Below are 17301 nucleotides of genomic sequence, written 5' to 3'. Positions count from 1 at the left end.
AGGAGAGGTACATGGCCTGGTATCTGTGGATTAGAGGAGCGTTACATGTCCTGGTATCTGTGTTAGGAGGGGGGAGGTACATGTCCTGGTATCTGTGTTAGCAGGGGAGAGGTACATGTCCTGGTATCTGTGTTAGGAGGGGAGAGGTACATGGCCTGGTATCTGTGGATTAGAGGAGCGGTACATGTCCTGGTATCTGTATTAGGAGGGGGGAGGTACATGTCCTGGTATCTGTGTTAGCAGGGGAGAGGTACATGTCCTGGTATCTGTGTTAGGAGGGGAAAGGTACATGGCCTGGTATCTGTGGATTAGATGAGAGGTGCATGTCCTGGTATCTGTGTTAGGAGGTGGGAGGTACATGTCCTGGTATCTGTGTTAGGAAGGGAGAGATACATGTCCTGGTATCTGTGTTAGGATGGGGGAGGTACATGTACTGGTATCTGTGTTAGGAGGGGAGAGGTACATGTCCTGGTATCTGTGGATTAGAGGAGAGGTACATGTACTGCTATCTGTGTTAGGAGGGGGGAGGTACATGGCCTGGTATGTATGTGCTATTGGATAGGTACAAGTCCTGGTATCTGTGGTAAGAGGGGGGAGATACAGGTCCTGGTATCTGTGTTAGGAGGGGGGGGGGGGTACATGTCCTGGTATCTGTGTTAGGAGGGGGGAGATACATGTCCTGGTATCTGTGTTAGGAGGGGACAGGTACATGTCCTGGTATCTGTGTTAGGAGGGGGTGGTACATGTCCTGGTATCTGTGTTAGGAGGGGGGAGGTACATGTCCTGGTATCTGTGTTAGGAGGGGGGAGGTACATGTCCTGGTATTTGTGTTAGGAGGGGGGAGGTTCATGTCCTGGTATCTGTGTTAGGAGGGGGGAGGTACACATCCTGGTATCTGTGTTAGCAGGGGAGAGGTACATGGCCTGGTATCTATGTGCTATTGGATAGGTACATGTCCTGATATCTGTGTTAGGAGGGGGGGGGAGGTACATGTCCTGGTATCTGTGCTAGGAGGGGGGAGGTACATGTCCTGGTATCTGTGTTAGGAGGGGGGGAGGTACATGTCCTGGTATCTGTGTTAGGAGGGGGGAGGTACATGTCATGGTATCTGTGTTAGGAGGGGGGAGGTACATGTCCTAGTATCTGTGTTAGGAGGTGGGAGGTACATGTCCTGGTATCTGTATTAGGAGGTGGGAGGTACATGGCCTGGTATCTGTGTTTGGAGAGGAGAGGTACATGGCCTGGTATCTGTGGATTAGAGGAGCGTTACATGTCCTGGTATCTGTGTTAGGAGGGGGGAGGTACATGTCCTGGTATCTGTGTTAGCAGGGGAGAGGTACATGTCCTGGTATCTGTGTTAGGAGGGGAGAGGTACATGGCCTGGTATCTGTGGATTAGAGGAGCGGTATATGTCCTGGTTTCTGTGTTAGCAGGGGAGAGGTACATGTCCTGGTATCTGTGTTAGGAGGGGAGAGGTACATGGCCTGGTATCTGTGGATTAGATGAGAGGTGCATGTCCTGGTATCTGTGTTAGGAGGTGGGAGGTACATGTCCTGGTATCTGTGTTAGGAAGGGAGAGATACATGTCCTGGTATCTGTGTTAGGATGGGGGAGGTACATGTCCTCGTATCTGTGTTAGGAGGGGAGATGTACATGTCCTGGTATCTGTGGATTAGAGGAGAGGTACATGTCCTGCTATCTGTGTTAGGAGGGGGAGGTACATGGCCTGGTATGTATGTGCTATTGGATAGGTACATGTCCTGGTATCTGTGTTAAGAGGGGGGAGGTACATGTCCTGGTATCTGTGTTAGGAGGGGGGAGATACAGGTCCTGGTATCTGTGTTAGGAGGGGGGAGATACAGGTCCTGGTATCTGTGTTAGGAGGGGGGGGGGTACATGTCCTGGTATCTGTGTTAGGAGGGGGGAGATACATGTCTTGGTATCTGTGTTAGGAGGGGACAGGTACATGTCCTGGTATCTGTGTTAGGAGGGGGGAGGTACATGTCCTGGTATCTGTGTTAGGAGGGGGGAGGTACATGTCCTGGTATCTGTGTTAGGAGAGGAGAGGTACATGGCCTGGTATCTGTGGATTAGAGGAGCGTTACATGTCCTGGTATCTGTGTTAGGAGGGGGGAGGTACATGTCCTGGTATCTGTGTTAGCAGGGGAGAGGTACATGTCCTGGTATCTGTGTTAGGAGGGGAGAGGTACATGGCCTGGTATCTGTGGATTAGAGGAGCGGTACATGTCCTGGTATCTGTGTTAGGAGGGGGGAGGTACATGTCCTGGTATCTGTGTTAGCAGGGGAGAGGTACATGTCCTGGTATCTGTGTTAGGAGGGGAGAGGTACATGTCCTGGTATCTGTGGATTAGATGAGAGGTGCATGTCCTGGTATCTGTGTTAGGAGGTGGGAGGTACATGTCCTGCTATCTGTGTTAGGAGGGGGGAGGTACATGGCCTGGTATGTATGTGCTATTGGATAGGTACATGTCCTGGTATCTGTGTTAGGAGGGGGGAGGTACATGTCCTGGTATCTGTGTTAGGAAGGGAGAGATACATGTCCTGGTATCTGTGTTAGGAGGGGAGAGGTACATGTCCTGGTATCTGTGGATTAGAGGAGAGGTACATGTCCTGCTATCTGTGTTAGGAGGGGGGAGGTACATGGCCTGGTATCTGTGTGAGGAGGGGGGAGGTACATGGCCTGGTATCTGTGTTAGGAGGGGGGAGGTACATGTCCTGGTATCTGTGTTAGGAGGGGGGAGGTACATGTCATGGTATCTGTGTTAGGAGGGGGGAGGTACATGTCCTGGTATCTGTGTTAGGAGGTGGGAGGTACATGTCCTGGTATCTGTATTAGGAGGGTGGAGGTACATGGCCTGGTATCTGTGTTAGGAGGTGGGAGGTACATGTCCTGGTATCTGTGTTAGGAGAGGAGAGGTACATGGCCTGGTATCTGTGGATTAGAGGAGCGTTACATATCCTGGTATCTGTGTTAGGAGGGGGGAGGTACATGTCCTGGTATCTGTGTTAGCAGGGGAGAGGTACATGTCCTGGTATCTGTGTTAGGAGGGGAGAGGTACATGGCCTGGTATCTGTGGATTAGAGGAGCGGTACATGTCCTGGTATCTGTGTTAGGAGGGGGGAGGTACATGTCCTGGTATCTGTGTTAGCAGGGGAGAGGTACATGTCCTGGTATCTGTGTTAGCAGGGGAGAGGTACATGTCCTGGTATCTGTGTTAGGAGGGGAGAGGTACATGGCCTGGTATCTGTGGATTAGATGAGAGGTGCATGTCCTGGTATCTGTGTTAGGAGGTGGGAGGTACATGTCCTGGTATCTGTGTTAGGAAGGGAGAGATACATGTCCTGGTATCTGTGTTAGGATGGGGGAGGTACATGTCCTCGTATCTGTGTTAGGAGGGGAGAGGTACATGTCCTGGTATCTGTGGATTAGAGGAGAGGTACATGTCCTGCTATCTGTATTAGGAGGGGGGAGGTACATGGCCTGGTATGTATGTGCTATTGGACAGGTACATGTCCTGGTATCTGTGTTAAGAGGGGGGAGGTACATGTCCTGGTATCTGTGTTAGGAGGGGGGAGATACAGGTCCTGGTATCTGTGTTAGGAGGGGGGGGGGGGGGGGTACATGTCCTGGTATCTGTGTTAGGAGGGGGGAGATACATGTCCTGGTTTCTGTGTTAGGAGGGGACAGGTACATGTCCTGGTATCTGTGTTAGGAGGGGGGAGATACTTGTCCTGGTATCTGTGTTAGGAGGGGACAGGTACATGTCCTGGTATCTGTGTTAGGAAGGGAGAGATACATGTCCTGGTATCTGTGTTAGGATGGGGGAGGTACATGTCCTGGTATCTGTGTTAGGAGGGGAGAGGTACATGTCCTGGTATCTGTGGATTAGAGGAGAGGTACATGTCCTACTATCTGTGTTAGGAGGGGGGAGGTACATGGCCTGGTATGTATGTGCTATTGGATAGGTACATGTCCTGGTATCTGTGTTAGGAGGGGGGAGGTACATGTCCTGGTATCTGTGTTAGGAGGGGGGAGATACATGTCCTGGTATCTGTGTTAGGAGGGGGGAGATACATGTCCTGGTATCTGTGTTAGGAGGGGGGAGGTACATGTCCTGGTATCTGTGTTTGGAGGGGAGAGGTACATGTGCTGGTATCTGTGGATTAGAGGAGAGGTACATGTCCTGGTATCTATGTTAGGAGGTGGGAGGTACATGTCCTGGTATCTGTGTTAGGAGGGGAGAGATACATGTCATGGTATCTGTGTTAGGAGGTGGGAGGTACATGTCCTGGTATCTGTGTTAGGAGGGGAGAGGTACATGGCCTGGTATCTGTGGATTAGAGGAGAGGTACATGTCCTGGTATCTATGTTAGGAGGTGGGAGGTACATGTCCTAGTATCTGTGCTAGGAGGGGGTAGATACAGGTCCTGGTATCTGTGTTAGGAGGGGGGGGGGAGATACATGTCCTGGTATCTGTGTTAGGAGGGGGGGGGTACATGTCCTGGTATCTGTGTTAGGAGGGGGGAGATACATGTCCTGGTATCTGTGTTAGGAGGGGACAGGTACATGGCCTGGTATCTGTGTTAGGAGGGGAGAGGTACATGTCCTGGTATCTGTATTAGGAGGGGGGGAGGTGCATGGCCTGGTATCTGTGTTAGGAGGTGGGAGGTACATGTCTTGGTATCTGTGTTAGGAGGTGGGAGGTACATGTCCTGGTATCTGTGTTAGGAGGGGGGGAGGTACATGTCCTGGTATCTGTGTTAGGAGGGGGGAGATACAGGTCCTGGTATCTGTGTTAGGAGGGGGGGGGGGTACATGTCCTGGTATCTGTGTTAGGAGGGGGGAGATACATGTTTTGGTATCTGTGTTAGGAGGGGACAGGTACATGTCCTGGTATCTGTGTTAGGAGGGGGGAGGTACATGTCCTGGTATCTGTGTTAGGAGGTGGGAGGTACATGTCCTGGTATCTGTATTAGGAGGGGGGAGGTGCATGGCCTGGTATCTGTGTTAGGAGGTGGGAGGTACATGTCCTGGTATCTGTGTTAGGAGAGGAGAGGTACATGGCCTGGTATCTGTGGATTAGAGGAGCGTTACATGTCCTGGTATCTGTGTTAGGAGGGGGGAGGTACATGTCCTGGTATCTGTGTTAGCAGGGGAGAGGTACATGTCCTGGTATCTGTGTTAGGAGGGGAAAGATACATGTCATGGTATCTGTGTTAGGAGGTGGGAGGTACATGTCCTGGTATCTGTGTTAGGAGGGGAGAGATACATGTCCTGGTATCTGTGTTAGGAGGGGGTCGTACATGTCCTGGTATCTGTGTTAGGAGGGGGGAGGTACATGTCCTGGTATCTGTGTAAGGAGGGGGGAGGTACATGTCCTGATATCTGTGTTAGGAGGGGGGAGGTTCATGTCCTGGTATCTGTGTTAGGAGGGGGGAGGTACACATCCTGGTATCTGTGTTAGCAGGGGAGAGGTACATGGCCTGGTATCTATGTGCTATTGGATAGGTACATGTCCTGGTATCTGTGTTAGGAGGGGGGGGGGGGGGGGGGAGGTACATGTCCTGGTATCTGTGCTAGGAGGTGGGAGGTACATGTCCTGGTATCTGTGTTAGGAGGGGGGAGGTACATGTCCTGGTATCTGTGTTAGGAGGGGGGAGGTGTACATGTCATGGTATCTGTGTTAGGAGGGGGGAGGTACATGGCCTGGTATCTGTGGATTAGAGGAGCGTTACATGTCCTGGTATCTGTGTTAGGAGGGGGGCGGTACATGTCCTGGTATCTGTGTTAGCAGGGGAGAGGTACATGTCCTGGTATCTGTGTTAGGAGGGGAGAGGTACATGGCCTGGTATTTGTGTTTGGAGGGGAGAGGTACATTGCCTGGTATCTGTGTTAGGGGGGAGGTACATGGCCTGGTATTTGTGTTAGGAGGGGAGAGGTACATTGCCTGGTATCTGTGGATAAGAGGAGAGGTACATGTCCTGGTATCTATGTTAGGAGGTGGGAGGTACATGTCCTGGTGTCTGTGTTAGGAGGGGGGAGATACATGTCCTGGTATCTGTGTTAGGAGGGGGGAGGTACATGTCCTGGTATCTGTGTTAGGAGGGGAGAGGTACATGTCCTGGTATCTTTGTTAGGACAGTTGAGGCACCTGTTCTGGTATCTATGTAATATAGGAGAGTTATATGTCCTGATATCTGTGTTAGCAGATGCTATGTATTAGAGACATTTCAGGGGATGATGTATATCGGCAGTGTTGCTAAGCATTACAGAGAATGTCTGAGACTTTCTCCACCACCACTCTCCACTGATCATTACAGGGTTTTGCAGCAAACAGTTCTGGCCAAGCTAGCAGCACCTCTTTGACTTGTCTAATACAAAGCGCTTATCTGAGCTGATTAGTACACAACATCTCTCTGGCACGTGTATTAGAGATTTGCTGTGTTTTGCAGAGATTAAGGTCCTGATTCACTGCGTCTTTATTCTGAAACGCCTACTGAAATTGCAGTGATCTTCATCTCAGAGCGGTATCCATCGGGATGCATGTGCAGTACGGCACGGGCGCATGCGCAGGCTGAGAATATCAGGGGTCATTCCGAGTTGATCGCTAGCTGAATTTGTTTACAGTGCAGCGATCAGGCTAAGAAACGGCAGTTCTGCACATGCGGCGCAATGCGCACGTGCGATGTACGGGCACAACGAACGATGTCGTTTTGCACAGGGTCTAGCGATGTATTTCAGTCGCACTGCTTGCCGCAGAGTGATTGACATTTAGTGGGCGTTTCTGGGTGGCAACTGACCATTTTCAGGGAGTGTGCAGAAAAACGCAGGCGTGCCAGGGAAAAACGCAGACGTGGCTGGGCGAACACTGGGCGGGTTTGTGACGTCAAATCCGGAACTGAATAGTCTGAAGTGATTGCAAGCGCTGAGTAGGCTTTGAGCTACTCTAAAACTACACAAACATTTTTTGTTGCCGTTCTGCGATAGAACCGTTTGCACTTCTGCTAAGCTAAAATACACTCCCAGTGGGCGGCAGTATAGCGTTTGCACGGCTGCTAAAACTAGCTAGCGAGCGATCAACTCGGAATGACCCCCATCGCCCACAAGTTACCGCAGGGGCCACTTTTGAATCAGGCCCTTACTGTGTATGAGTAAAATGCGCAATAAAGATTTTCAAGTAATTATGAGCGTTAGAGTGACAGGTGTATGGTGTATAGCTGATGCATAGGTTCTGTATATTGTGAGATGTCCTAGAAAAGCTGTGTAATAGTAAGATGTCTGCATGTGTGCTTTTCTCTGCGTCTTTTTTTCTGTCAGAAGGTGAGCGGAACGTGTCCATGATGTCTGTATTAGCTGTGCTCACTCTCTACCCTGACGTACGCAGTGTGTCCGTGGTTTGGATGTATAATGCCTGTGTCTCTGTGTTTGCTCTTCTTTTCTGTGCACAGACTGTTATTTCAACAAGGAACCTGCCTTCAGATCCCATCGATCTGTCTCTCCACCTCCAGCTGCTTCAGCGGAGGGGAAAGGAATGACAATGTCTCCTTCCCCGCCTCATGTTGAAGGGGAAGATCGAAGATTATGGATCAATATGTCAGATACCGACATAGCCCATTATTGTTCTTAGTAAATTTGTCAACGTTGAAAATTCAGGCATGAAATGTATGCATGTGGCTGTATTCCCACAATGGATTGGGGTCTACGAGCAAACTGCAATGCAGTTATTACAATACTCTATTGGAGAAGAAGCGGCTTACTTTTTCTGTAACAGGAGATTTTGCTGAAGGCTAATAAAATGTGTATAGGGTAAATTAGTCCTAATGCTGACTTGCACCTCTAACCTGCAGCCACACTGACCAGCTACTCGGAGAATATGGACCGTTCCAAGTATGGTGCAGACAGCAGCAAGGAGCTTGGCTCTCGTGGATCTGTTAAGCAGGCCCAGAAGTCCATGGATTCCAGTCTGTACCGGGTGGATGAGAATTTAATGGCCTCTACTTTCAGCTTAAACAAGATCCCCGAGAGGGGACTGGACTCGGGACTCTCTCAATCTGTGCAGTCCATCCCACTCTACCTCATGCCCCGCCCCAACTCTGTCGCAGGTGAGGAAAGGTGTTGCCTTGTCACACCAGCTGGGGCTGATTTTATAATATACAAACTTGTATGTTCAATGGGATAGCAATGTTCTTGCGAGTCTCTGTGTATGTGTCTAGAATGCTAATGCCAATTGCTTTCCGTGGGTGTGAGGGGGAGTAAGAGAATACAGGACTGCAGATGGTGGGAGGGAAGTGAAGCAAGCCTTAAATGTACCATTACTGTTAATTAATCTGCTCTTCCCTTTGGCACAGAAAAGGTTAACTAGGCACGCAACCTCGTGGTTTGTTTCGCTAGTTGGCCAATATTCTTTATAACTGATAACAGTCTGCAGCTGAGCAAGAGGGAGGGATTGTGTGGATGCTAGACAGGAGCACATTTATTCTTTATTACCTTGTTTTGCAGTACAGTGAGCAGACCTAATCAGATGGCTTCCGATCACAATCTGGTTACTTCTGTATTTGTTTTACAGCACATGATAGAAATGAAATTACTTGCAAATAAGCTTCAAAAAGGGGTTCTAAACAACAGTCCTTGGGATTTTAAATCGCTTCATACAGGTTTAAAAATATATTTTAAAGTTGTTGCAACTATCACACTTGTTCTTAAAGGGGAAAATCCTCAAACCATCACTGGTTTGGGGGCAATTGGAAACAGGTGTTCAGAAATTCCACTAAGGAATGACACTGCACATTACCACTGCACTGTTATCCTGTCTCTCACAAGTAGGTTGCCATCTACCAATCTTTGATGGTGTCAGAGTTTCTATTCATCTATAAAAGGGATAAAGTAACCAAACTGATGTTTTGTCTGAGGCTCAGGGTCTATGGATGAATATAATAAACCATGGGTGTACTGTGGTTATAGGTGAATGTAGACACTAATGAACCATGAAAATGCTGCGGAATTTACTGATATTTTGTTATTTGTCTGTTTTAAGTTAGTCACACAATGGCTAATTCAGATTATTTATTTCTTCATCTCATCCTGCCTCACCTTACCTTCTCCATTCGAATGTTTGTTGGACACACTTTTATTTTTGCCCTTTTTAATTTTTTCTTAAAAATTTTGCTCTTTCCTTTTCTCTTCTACCATCCTTCCATCCCTCCTCCCCGTGACTCCTCTTTTTCTTCTCCCTGTCCTGCATTCTCTTTCTCCTGCTACACCTGATGTTTCCTCTTCCTCCATACATTCACGTCTGTCAGCCACCAGCTCTGCACACTTGGAAGATCTTGCATACTTGGATGAACAGAGACACACACCCCTGCGTACCTCCTTACGAATGCCACGACAGACTCTGGCTGGACCACGCACCCCACAGGATCTACGAGGTGAGTGCAGGATTAATGTGGAAAACAGATGCGTTGCATCATTCACAGTATATAAAATGTGACTTACCTTATTAGACAAGAATGACAACTCTATGTGGGAGATTCAAATGTTTGAAAAGTCAGTTGGTAGTCTGTTTTTTCCTATCTAATAGACAGGAACAGACAGACACCCAACCGACTTTTCAAACATTTGAATCTCTCCCTATATGTAAAATGTGAAGAATACTTGCACAGGGCAGATGCTACAATAAATTATCTTTCTGGTTATATAACACTAAGTAGGTAGTGAATTATTAGAACTTTACCCTATATGGATTCTGGAAATATTTTATTCTTGGTTAAAATACACCTGTCATCTTCACTTAGTTATGAAATCTACAACTCTTTTCCCAATCAGTGTCACCCTCTTCGTCTGCCCTTCCCCTCTAGATTGTAAGTAACCACAAAAATCTTTTAGTGTGTAGCTCAGATATTGGGGCTTTTGATTTTGGGACAACTAAAACATTGCATAGCGTGTACCTAGCTATACTTGTTGCTGCTTGTTCATTGTCTAGTGTGACCTAGCCCCATAGTGTGGTGCAGACCCTATGTGGCACTTAAAATAAAAATAATGATTATGCTGCCTTTCAGTCTTTTCCAATGCTACTTTTTCTCCCTACAGTTCGCTTTGCTCCTTACCGGCCCCCGGATATCTCCCTGAAGCCCCTTCTGTTTGAGGTGCCAAGCATCACCACAGACACCACCTTTGTTGGCCGGGACTGGCTTTTCCATGAGATAGATGCACAGCTGCAGAGTGATGATGAGACTGTGAATCGAGGAGTGGTGATCTGTGGCAACATTGGCTTTGGGAAAACCGCCATTATCTCCCGGCTGGTATCCCTTAGTTGTCATGGGACCCGTATGAGACAGATTACATCTGACAGCCCTCATGCCTCTCCTAAGCGTGAGTGACTGTTAATGTACAGGGATTACCTGCATGCTCTTTTCATTTTTCACACATAACCCATGTTACACATTTTATAATGTAATGCCAATAGCTGTTTCACAATATCCTGCTCTTTATGAATGATCAGCTATACTTTATTTATTTCTTAAGTTATTCTGTGCTTCACAGAGAATATTTAGTCGTTCACACCAGTCTTTGACAAATACACACACACACACACACACACACACACACACACACACACACACACTTACTTACAGTTAAGTTACCACTATGTGTTTGTACAATGAGAAAGCCTATGCAGGCATGGTGAGAACTTGGCAGGATTCTAATCCCAGTGCTATAAAGTAACGCTACTAATCACTGTACCACCATGCTGCTCTATCGGTACTGTATGTAGGTGTGTATATATGTATGTATGTATGTATCTATCTATATGTGTGTGTGTATGTATGTATATATATATATATATATAAAGTCTTTGTATGGACCGGCACTCACCCCTCTGTCAGTAATACCCCGGTGCCTTCTGGAGATAATGATGCAGACGTCTAATTCAAACAGCAGCGGCACTCGTGGGATTTAAAGTAAAAAATCAACGTGTATTTCACATCAAGATAGCCGACGTTTCGGGGCACACACGCCCCTTTGTCAAGGTGAGTAACATGTTACTCACCTTGACAAAGGGGCGTGTGTGCCCCGAAACGTCGGCTATCTTGATGTGAAATACACGTTGATTTTTTACTTTAAATCCCACGAGTGCCGCTGCTGTTTGAATTAGACGTCTATATATATATATATATATATATATATATATATATATATATATATAAAAATATTACAATTCTTGAGGTAATGCCTGAAAGGGATATCAGCATTTACGTATGTACAGTAATTACGAGGGGTGTACAACAAGTTTCCAGATGTGCAGTGCATAGGTAGAGTAGACACAATCTGGCAGTCTGGATATGAACTAAAATCTCTGACTAAAGTTCTTGTGATGTGTAGAGGCACAGATCCGTATATGGGGCCTAATTCTGAGTTGATCGCAGCAGCAATTTTGTTAGCAGTTGGGCAAAACCATGTGCACTGCAGGGGGGACAGATATAACATGTGAGTTAGATTTGGGTGAGGTGTATTCAAACTGAAATCTAAATTGCAGTGTAAAAATAAATCAGCCAGTATTTTCCCTGCACAGAAACAAAATAACCCACCCAAATCTAACTCTCTCTGCAAATGTTCTATCTGCCCCCCTGCAGTGCACACAGTTTTTCCCAATTGCTAACAAACTTGCTGCTGCGATCAACTCAGAATTACCCCAATAAAGCAGCACTGTACACCGAAGAAGTCAGCATGTTCACTTCCTTCACAAACTCATTAAAGAGGCCACTGGAGAGCCATAATCTACTTTGGCCACAAGAGTGGTCTGTTACAGCAGGAGAGTTTTTATATTCTGTAAGCTGTTTTTGGGGAGGAAGCATCACCCCGGACCACTGTTTTTGAGTGGTTTGCAGAATTTCAGTGCGGAAGACGAGCGCTGCGGCTGACATGTGTCCACCATCACTGAGGACGATGTTGATGCCATGAGGGGCAAAGTTGAGGTGGACACCAGGGTGACCATAGTCCAGTTTAAAGAAGGAGATAGGCATCTCATCAGGATCCATCCATTTGATGCTCCACAAAAAGCTTGACCTGAGCAAGGTTTCTGCACGCTGGGCGCTCCCATCAGCTGGCTTGAGAACAAAAGAAGCCTTGGATGTCTTGGTGACACAACTTTCTGGCCTGGTTTGATGGCGGTCGCTCATACTCTGGGAGATCTGTGGTGATGAATCCTGGATCTACAGTTTCGACCTTGAGACCAAACAAGTCGGACTAGTGGAACCCAGTTGGAGGTGCGCTGCCACAGAAGTTCAAACATGAGTGCAGTGTGGCCAAGCAGATTGTGGCTGTTTTTATGGCAAAGACTGGTCATGTAGTTACCATACCACTCGTGCAGCAGGGCATCATCACTGAGGACTGGTATGCCAACCAATACCCAACGCATGTGCTGGAAGCCATTTCCAGGTGCCGTCCAAGAACTCATGCTTGTGGTTCCCTTCTCCATCATGACAATGCATTTGCCCACATGTCCAGGAAAGTGGTTGATTTTCGGGCCCATGAACACATCCAGGAGCACTGTCATTCGTCAGTCCACATTTGGCCCCCAGCGACTTCTTTATGTTCCCATAAATCAAGTGCAAGATGCATAGGATTCATTTTGAGTCACCGGTATCTGCAGTAAATACCTTCATCCAGCATGTAGAAGACATAGCTGCTTCGGACTGTTCCAGTTTCTTCACCAAGTGGTTTGAGCTCATTCAACTTTGCACAGACTCTTCTGGCGAATACTTTGAAAAAAAATGTATGTTCTTTGTAAATATAACTTTAGTGATTCATTCTGGAAACTTATTGCACAGCCATAGTATTACTGTATATACATACATACTTGCATCCCTGTCAGGCATTACCTCAAGAATCCTCTTTACATGATTGTATCTCTCTGACGAGGCCCAGCAAAGTGTACTACAGATGGAGCCATGCTAGTCGTGTCTCCGTCTGTGCCTGGCGGGCGCGCCTAATGCTGAGAGCGTCTCCGATGGGGCGCACACGCATCCGTGACAGAGACGCGCCCCTTTCACTAGAATGGGAGAGCGTGTCTGTGCACTCCTGGCAGGGCTAGGCGGACAGATCGCCCAGTCACGCCAGGAATGCACGTATGCGATGGAGCTGCACTCATCTGCATAGAAGAATTAGCATAAATAAGGTTGGTAAAAGGGGGTTGGTAAGAGATAAGGGGATCATGGTACACACTGAAAAGCAGTGGTTCTACAAGGAAACAAAAGGCTGTAAATTGATTTAGTAATACCTTTATGAAAGATAGGATAATTCCTGCAAATATAGTTGTACATTCCTCTTTTAATAATAATCCCATTCTAGAACTTTAACAGCAAGTTTTGTGGTTCAGCTTTGTTGCCCTATGTGACCATACCCCTATGTGACCATACAGATACATAAAGTGATACATAAAGAGATCAGAAAGCGGACCTATTTGAATGAACAGGAAAGCTAGCACAATCAGCTGAAATGTAAAGCTTAAACAATCAGATGTTCTCTGTTCAATCAACTCTGTATCTTTCCATACTCAGATTCAGAGGCTAACCGTGAACTTACACAGCCAGGACAGGCTCATTCTGGTATCACTGGCGGGAGTTGTCCAGGAACACCTGAAATGCGTAGAAGGCAAGAAGAAGCTATGAGGAGGATAGCTGCGCAGGTATGGTTGTCGGTGATTTCTCCATTTTATGCTTTTAATATGGGAGAGGAGATTATTGCATGCCATACCTTGGTTTTTATGCAGCAGCATAAACTAGGGCTTAGAATAAGCTGCAGTGAAATGAGGCAAAGCATGATCAGCAGGTTTAGAATGTATGGACTATATACTGTAGCCAGAGGAGGCGTTTTATGGACCATTATGCTGCAGAGAGAATATAAAATGCATTGAATCTGCTGCAGAGAAGTCCTACAATGCGTCAGGATGGCGGGTTCTAACAAAGAAAGAGGGGTCCTGATTAATATCATTTATGTAGTACCTGTCATAATACTTAGTGCCATACAGAGAATATGATGTTGAAGTGGGCTAAAATATTATCCAGATGGGTGGAAAGACTGTCCAGTTAATGCTACAGTTGGTTAAATCATTGATTAACTGGTTGCATTTGGCTTTTTATAACTGCTTGATAATTACTATTTACTCTACTTTTGTCTGTACCTTTAGGTGGTGGCATATCACTACTGTCAGGCTGATAACGCATACACATGCCTAGTGCCTGAGTTTGTTCACAATGTGGCTGCCCTGCTGTGTCGTGCTCCCCAGCTTGTATCTTATCGGGAGCAGCTCCTGCGTGAACCACACCTACAGAGTCTACTTAGCTTGCGGTCCTGTGTACAGGACCCAGCTGCATCTTTCCGAAGGGGGGTTCTTGAGCCACTAGAGAACTTGTACAAAGGTTAGTATTCTTGCAGATTTATAGTGTAACGTTCCTGAATCTTCGTTTCACCAATAAGCCTTCTTTAAATAAAAATGTATATATTTTCTGTCCCTCATTCAGAGAGAAAGATACCAGATGAGGATTATATTATACTGATAGATGGACTGAATGAGGCGGAGTTCCACAAGCCAGACTATGGAGACACCATAGTGTCCTTTCTCAGCAAGATGATAGGAAAGCTCCCCCATTGGTTGAAGCTTATTGTTACTGTGAGGACCACCCTGCAGGTAAGGTTTCCATTTTCTTTCCAGTCTTCTGTATACCTTCTAATCCTCCTATTTGCCTCTCTTTCTGTGGTCACTTTATTTTATTTTGTCAAGCTTTATTTTCTTTTGTGCATATTGACTCTCTTTTTTTCTCTTTCTCATTTGTCACTTTCTTTGATTTACTATTAGGAAATAACCAAGCTTCTTCCATTCCACCGAATTTTTCTGGATCGACTGGAAGAAAATGAGGCCATAGATCAGGACCTTCAGGCATACATCTTGCAACGCATCCACAGCAGCTCTGAAATTCAGAATAATATATCCCTCAATGGAAAGATGGACAACACCACATTTGGAAAACTCAGTTCTCATCTAAAGACATTGAGCCAAGGCTCCTATCTGTACCTGAAGCTTACATTTGACCTTATAGAGAAGGGCTACCTAGTACTCAAGAGCTCCAGTTACAAAGTGGTTCCTGTGTCCCTGTCTGAGGTCTACCTACTACAATGTAACATGAGATTCCCTACGCAATCCTCCTTTGAGAGGGCCCTGCCTCTCCTTAATGTTGCTGTAGCCTCTCTTCATCCATTGACAGATGAGCACATCTTCCAGTCCATCAATGCAGGCAGCGTGGATGGAGGTCTCGAGTGGGAGGATTTCCAGCAACGTATGGAGAATCTTTCTATGTTCCTGATTAAGAGGCGGGACCTGACTCGAATGTTCGTACATCCATCCTTCAGGGAGTGGTTAATTTGGAGAGAGGATGGGGAGAAAACAAAATTTCTCTGTGATCCAAGGTAAGAAATACCTAAAATTAAACTCTAGCCAGGTGTAATTAAATGTTTAGCAAAACAAAACTGAAAATATGTCTATGTTATGAACTAGATCAGTTGATTAAACTTACTTGGAGCATTTTTGTAACTATTTTTATCCAGCATGTTCAACATAAGTGACTGCGAACATGAATGGACCTTTTTGCTCTATTGGTAAAACATTGCTACAAAAATAATGTTGGATGAGGAGAACATTTAACAGATGTTTTTGCCTATGTTACATTTTAACCCAGGGAAGGAAGTATGTTTCTCTGACGTCCTAGTGGATGCTGGGAACTCCGTAAGGACCATGGGGAATAGCGGCTCCGCAGGAGACAGGGCACATCTAAAGAAAGCTTTAGGATCACCTGGTGTGCACTGGCTCCTCCCCCTATGACCCTCCTCCAAGCCTCAGTTAGATTTTCTGTGCCCGACGAGAAGGGTGCACACTAGGGGCTCTCCTGAGCTCTTTGTGAAAGTTTTAGTTTAGGTTTATTATTTTCAGTGAGACCTGCTGGCAACAGGCTCACTGCATCGAGGGACTAAGGGGAGAAGAAGCGAACTCACCTGCGTGCAGAGTGGATTGGGCTTCTTAGGCTACTGGACATTAGCTCCAGAGGGACGATCACAGGTTCAGCCTGGATGGGTCACCGGAGCCGCGCCGCCGGCCCCCTTACAGAGCCAGAAGAGCGAAGAGGTCCGGAAAAATCGGCGGCAGAAGACTTTCCTGTCTTCAGATAAAGGTAGGCGCACAGCACCGCAGCTGTGCGCCATTGCTCTCAGCACACTTCACACTCCGGTCACTGAGGGTGCAGGGCGCTGGGGGGGGCAGCGCCCTGAGACGCAATAAATCGATAGAAAACCTTTTATGGCTAAAATAAATGCATCACATATAACTCCTGGGCTATATGGATGCATTTAACCCCTGCCAAAACATACAAGAAAACGGATGATAAGGACGCCGAGAAAGGGGCGGAGCCTATCTCCTCAGCACACTGGCGCCATTTTCCCTCACAGCTCAGTTGGAGGGAAGCTCCCTGGCTCTCCCCTGCAGTCACTACACTACAGAAAGGGGTTAAAAAAGAGAGGGGGGCACAAATTAGGCGCAGTATAAACAATACAGCAGCTATAAAGGGAAAAACACTTATATAAGGTTATCCCTGTATATATATAGCGCTCTGGTGTGTGCTGGCAAACTCTCCCTCTGTCTCCCCAAAGGGCTAGTGGGGTCCTGTCCTCTATCAGAGCATTCCCTGTGTGTGTGCTGTGTGTCGGTACGTTTGTGTCGACATGTATGAGGAGAAAAATGATGAGGAGACGGAGTAGAGTGTCTGTAATAGTGTTGTCACCCCCTGGGGGGTCGACACCTGAGTGGATGTACTGTTGAAATTGCGTGACAGTGTCAGCTTTGTATAAAAGACAGTGGTTGACATGAGACAGCCGGCTACTCAGCTTGTGCATGTCCAGACGTCTCATACAGGGGCTCTAAAGCGCCCGTTACCTCAGATACAGACGCCGACACGGATACTGACTCCTGTGTCGACGGTGAAGAGACAACCGTGATTTCCAATAGGGCCACACATTGCATGATTGAGGCAATGGAAAAAGTTTACACTCTTCTGATAATATAAATACCACCAAAAAAAAGGGGTATTATGTTTGGTGAGGAAAAACTTCCTGTAGTTTTCCTGAATTTGAGAAATAAAATGAGGTGTGTGATGATGCGTGGGTTTCCCCCCGATAACAATTGATAATTTCTAAAAAGTTATTGGCAGTATACCTTTTCCCGCCAGAGGTTAGGG

General features: G+C 46.7%; 1 protein-coding gene across 8 annotated transcripts in view; it reads left to right on the top strand.

Moving 5' to 3' along the window:
• TANC2 (tetratricopeptide repeat, ankyrin repeat and coiled-coil containing 2) overlaps positions 1–17301 on the top strand; it is a 1023243-nt gene that overhangs the window by 956028 nt on the left and 49914 nt on the right. For all 8 annotated transcript variants that reach the window (XM_063960011.1, XM_063960012.1, XM_063960008.1 and 5 more), the window contains 7 exons: positions 7870–8124; positions 9322–9447; positions 10109–10390; positions 13579–13706; positions 14208–14439; positions 14542–14708; positions 14877–15484. In XM_063960011.1, the coding sequence (XP_063816081.1) occupies positions 7870–8124; positions 9322–9447; positions 10109–10390; positions 13579–13706; positions 14208–14439; positions 14542–14708; positions 14877–15484 (1798 nt within the window). The remainder of the gene's footprint in view (positions 1–7869; positions 8125–9321; positions 9448–10108; positions 10391–13578; positions 13707–14207; positions 14440–14541; positions 14709–14876; positions 15485–17301) is intronic.

This window comes from Pseudophryne corroboree, chromosome 3, assembly GCF_028390025.1.
Source record: "Pseudophryne corroboree isolate aPseCor3 chromosome 3, aPseCor3.hap2, whole genome shotgun sequence".
NCBI classification, from domain to species: Eukaryota; Metazoa; Chordata; class Amphibia; order Anura; family Myobatrachidae; genus Pseudophryne; species Pseudophryne corroboree.
The sequence above is the reverse complement of the archived record's forward strand: the minus strand, read 5'-3'. Positions and strand labels throughout refer to the sequence as shown.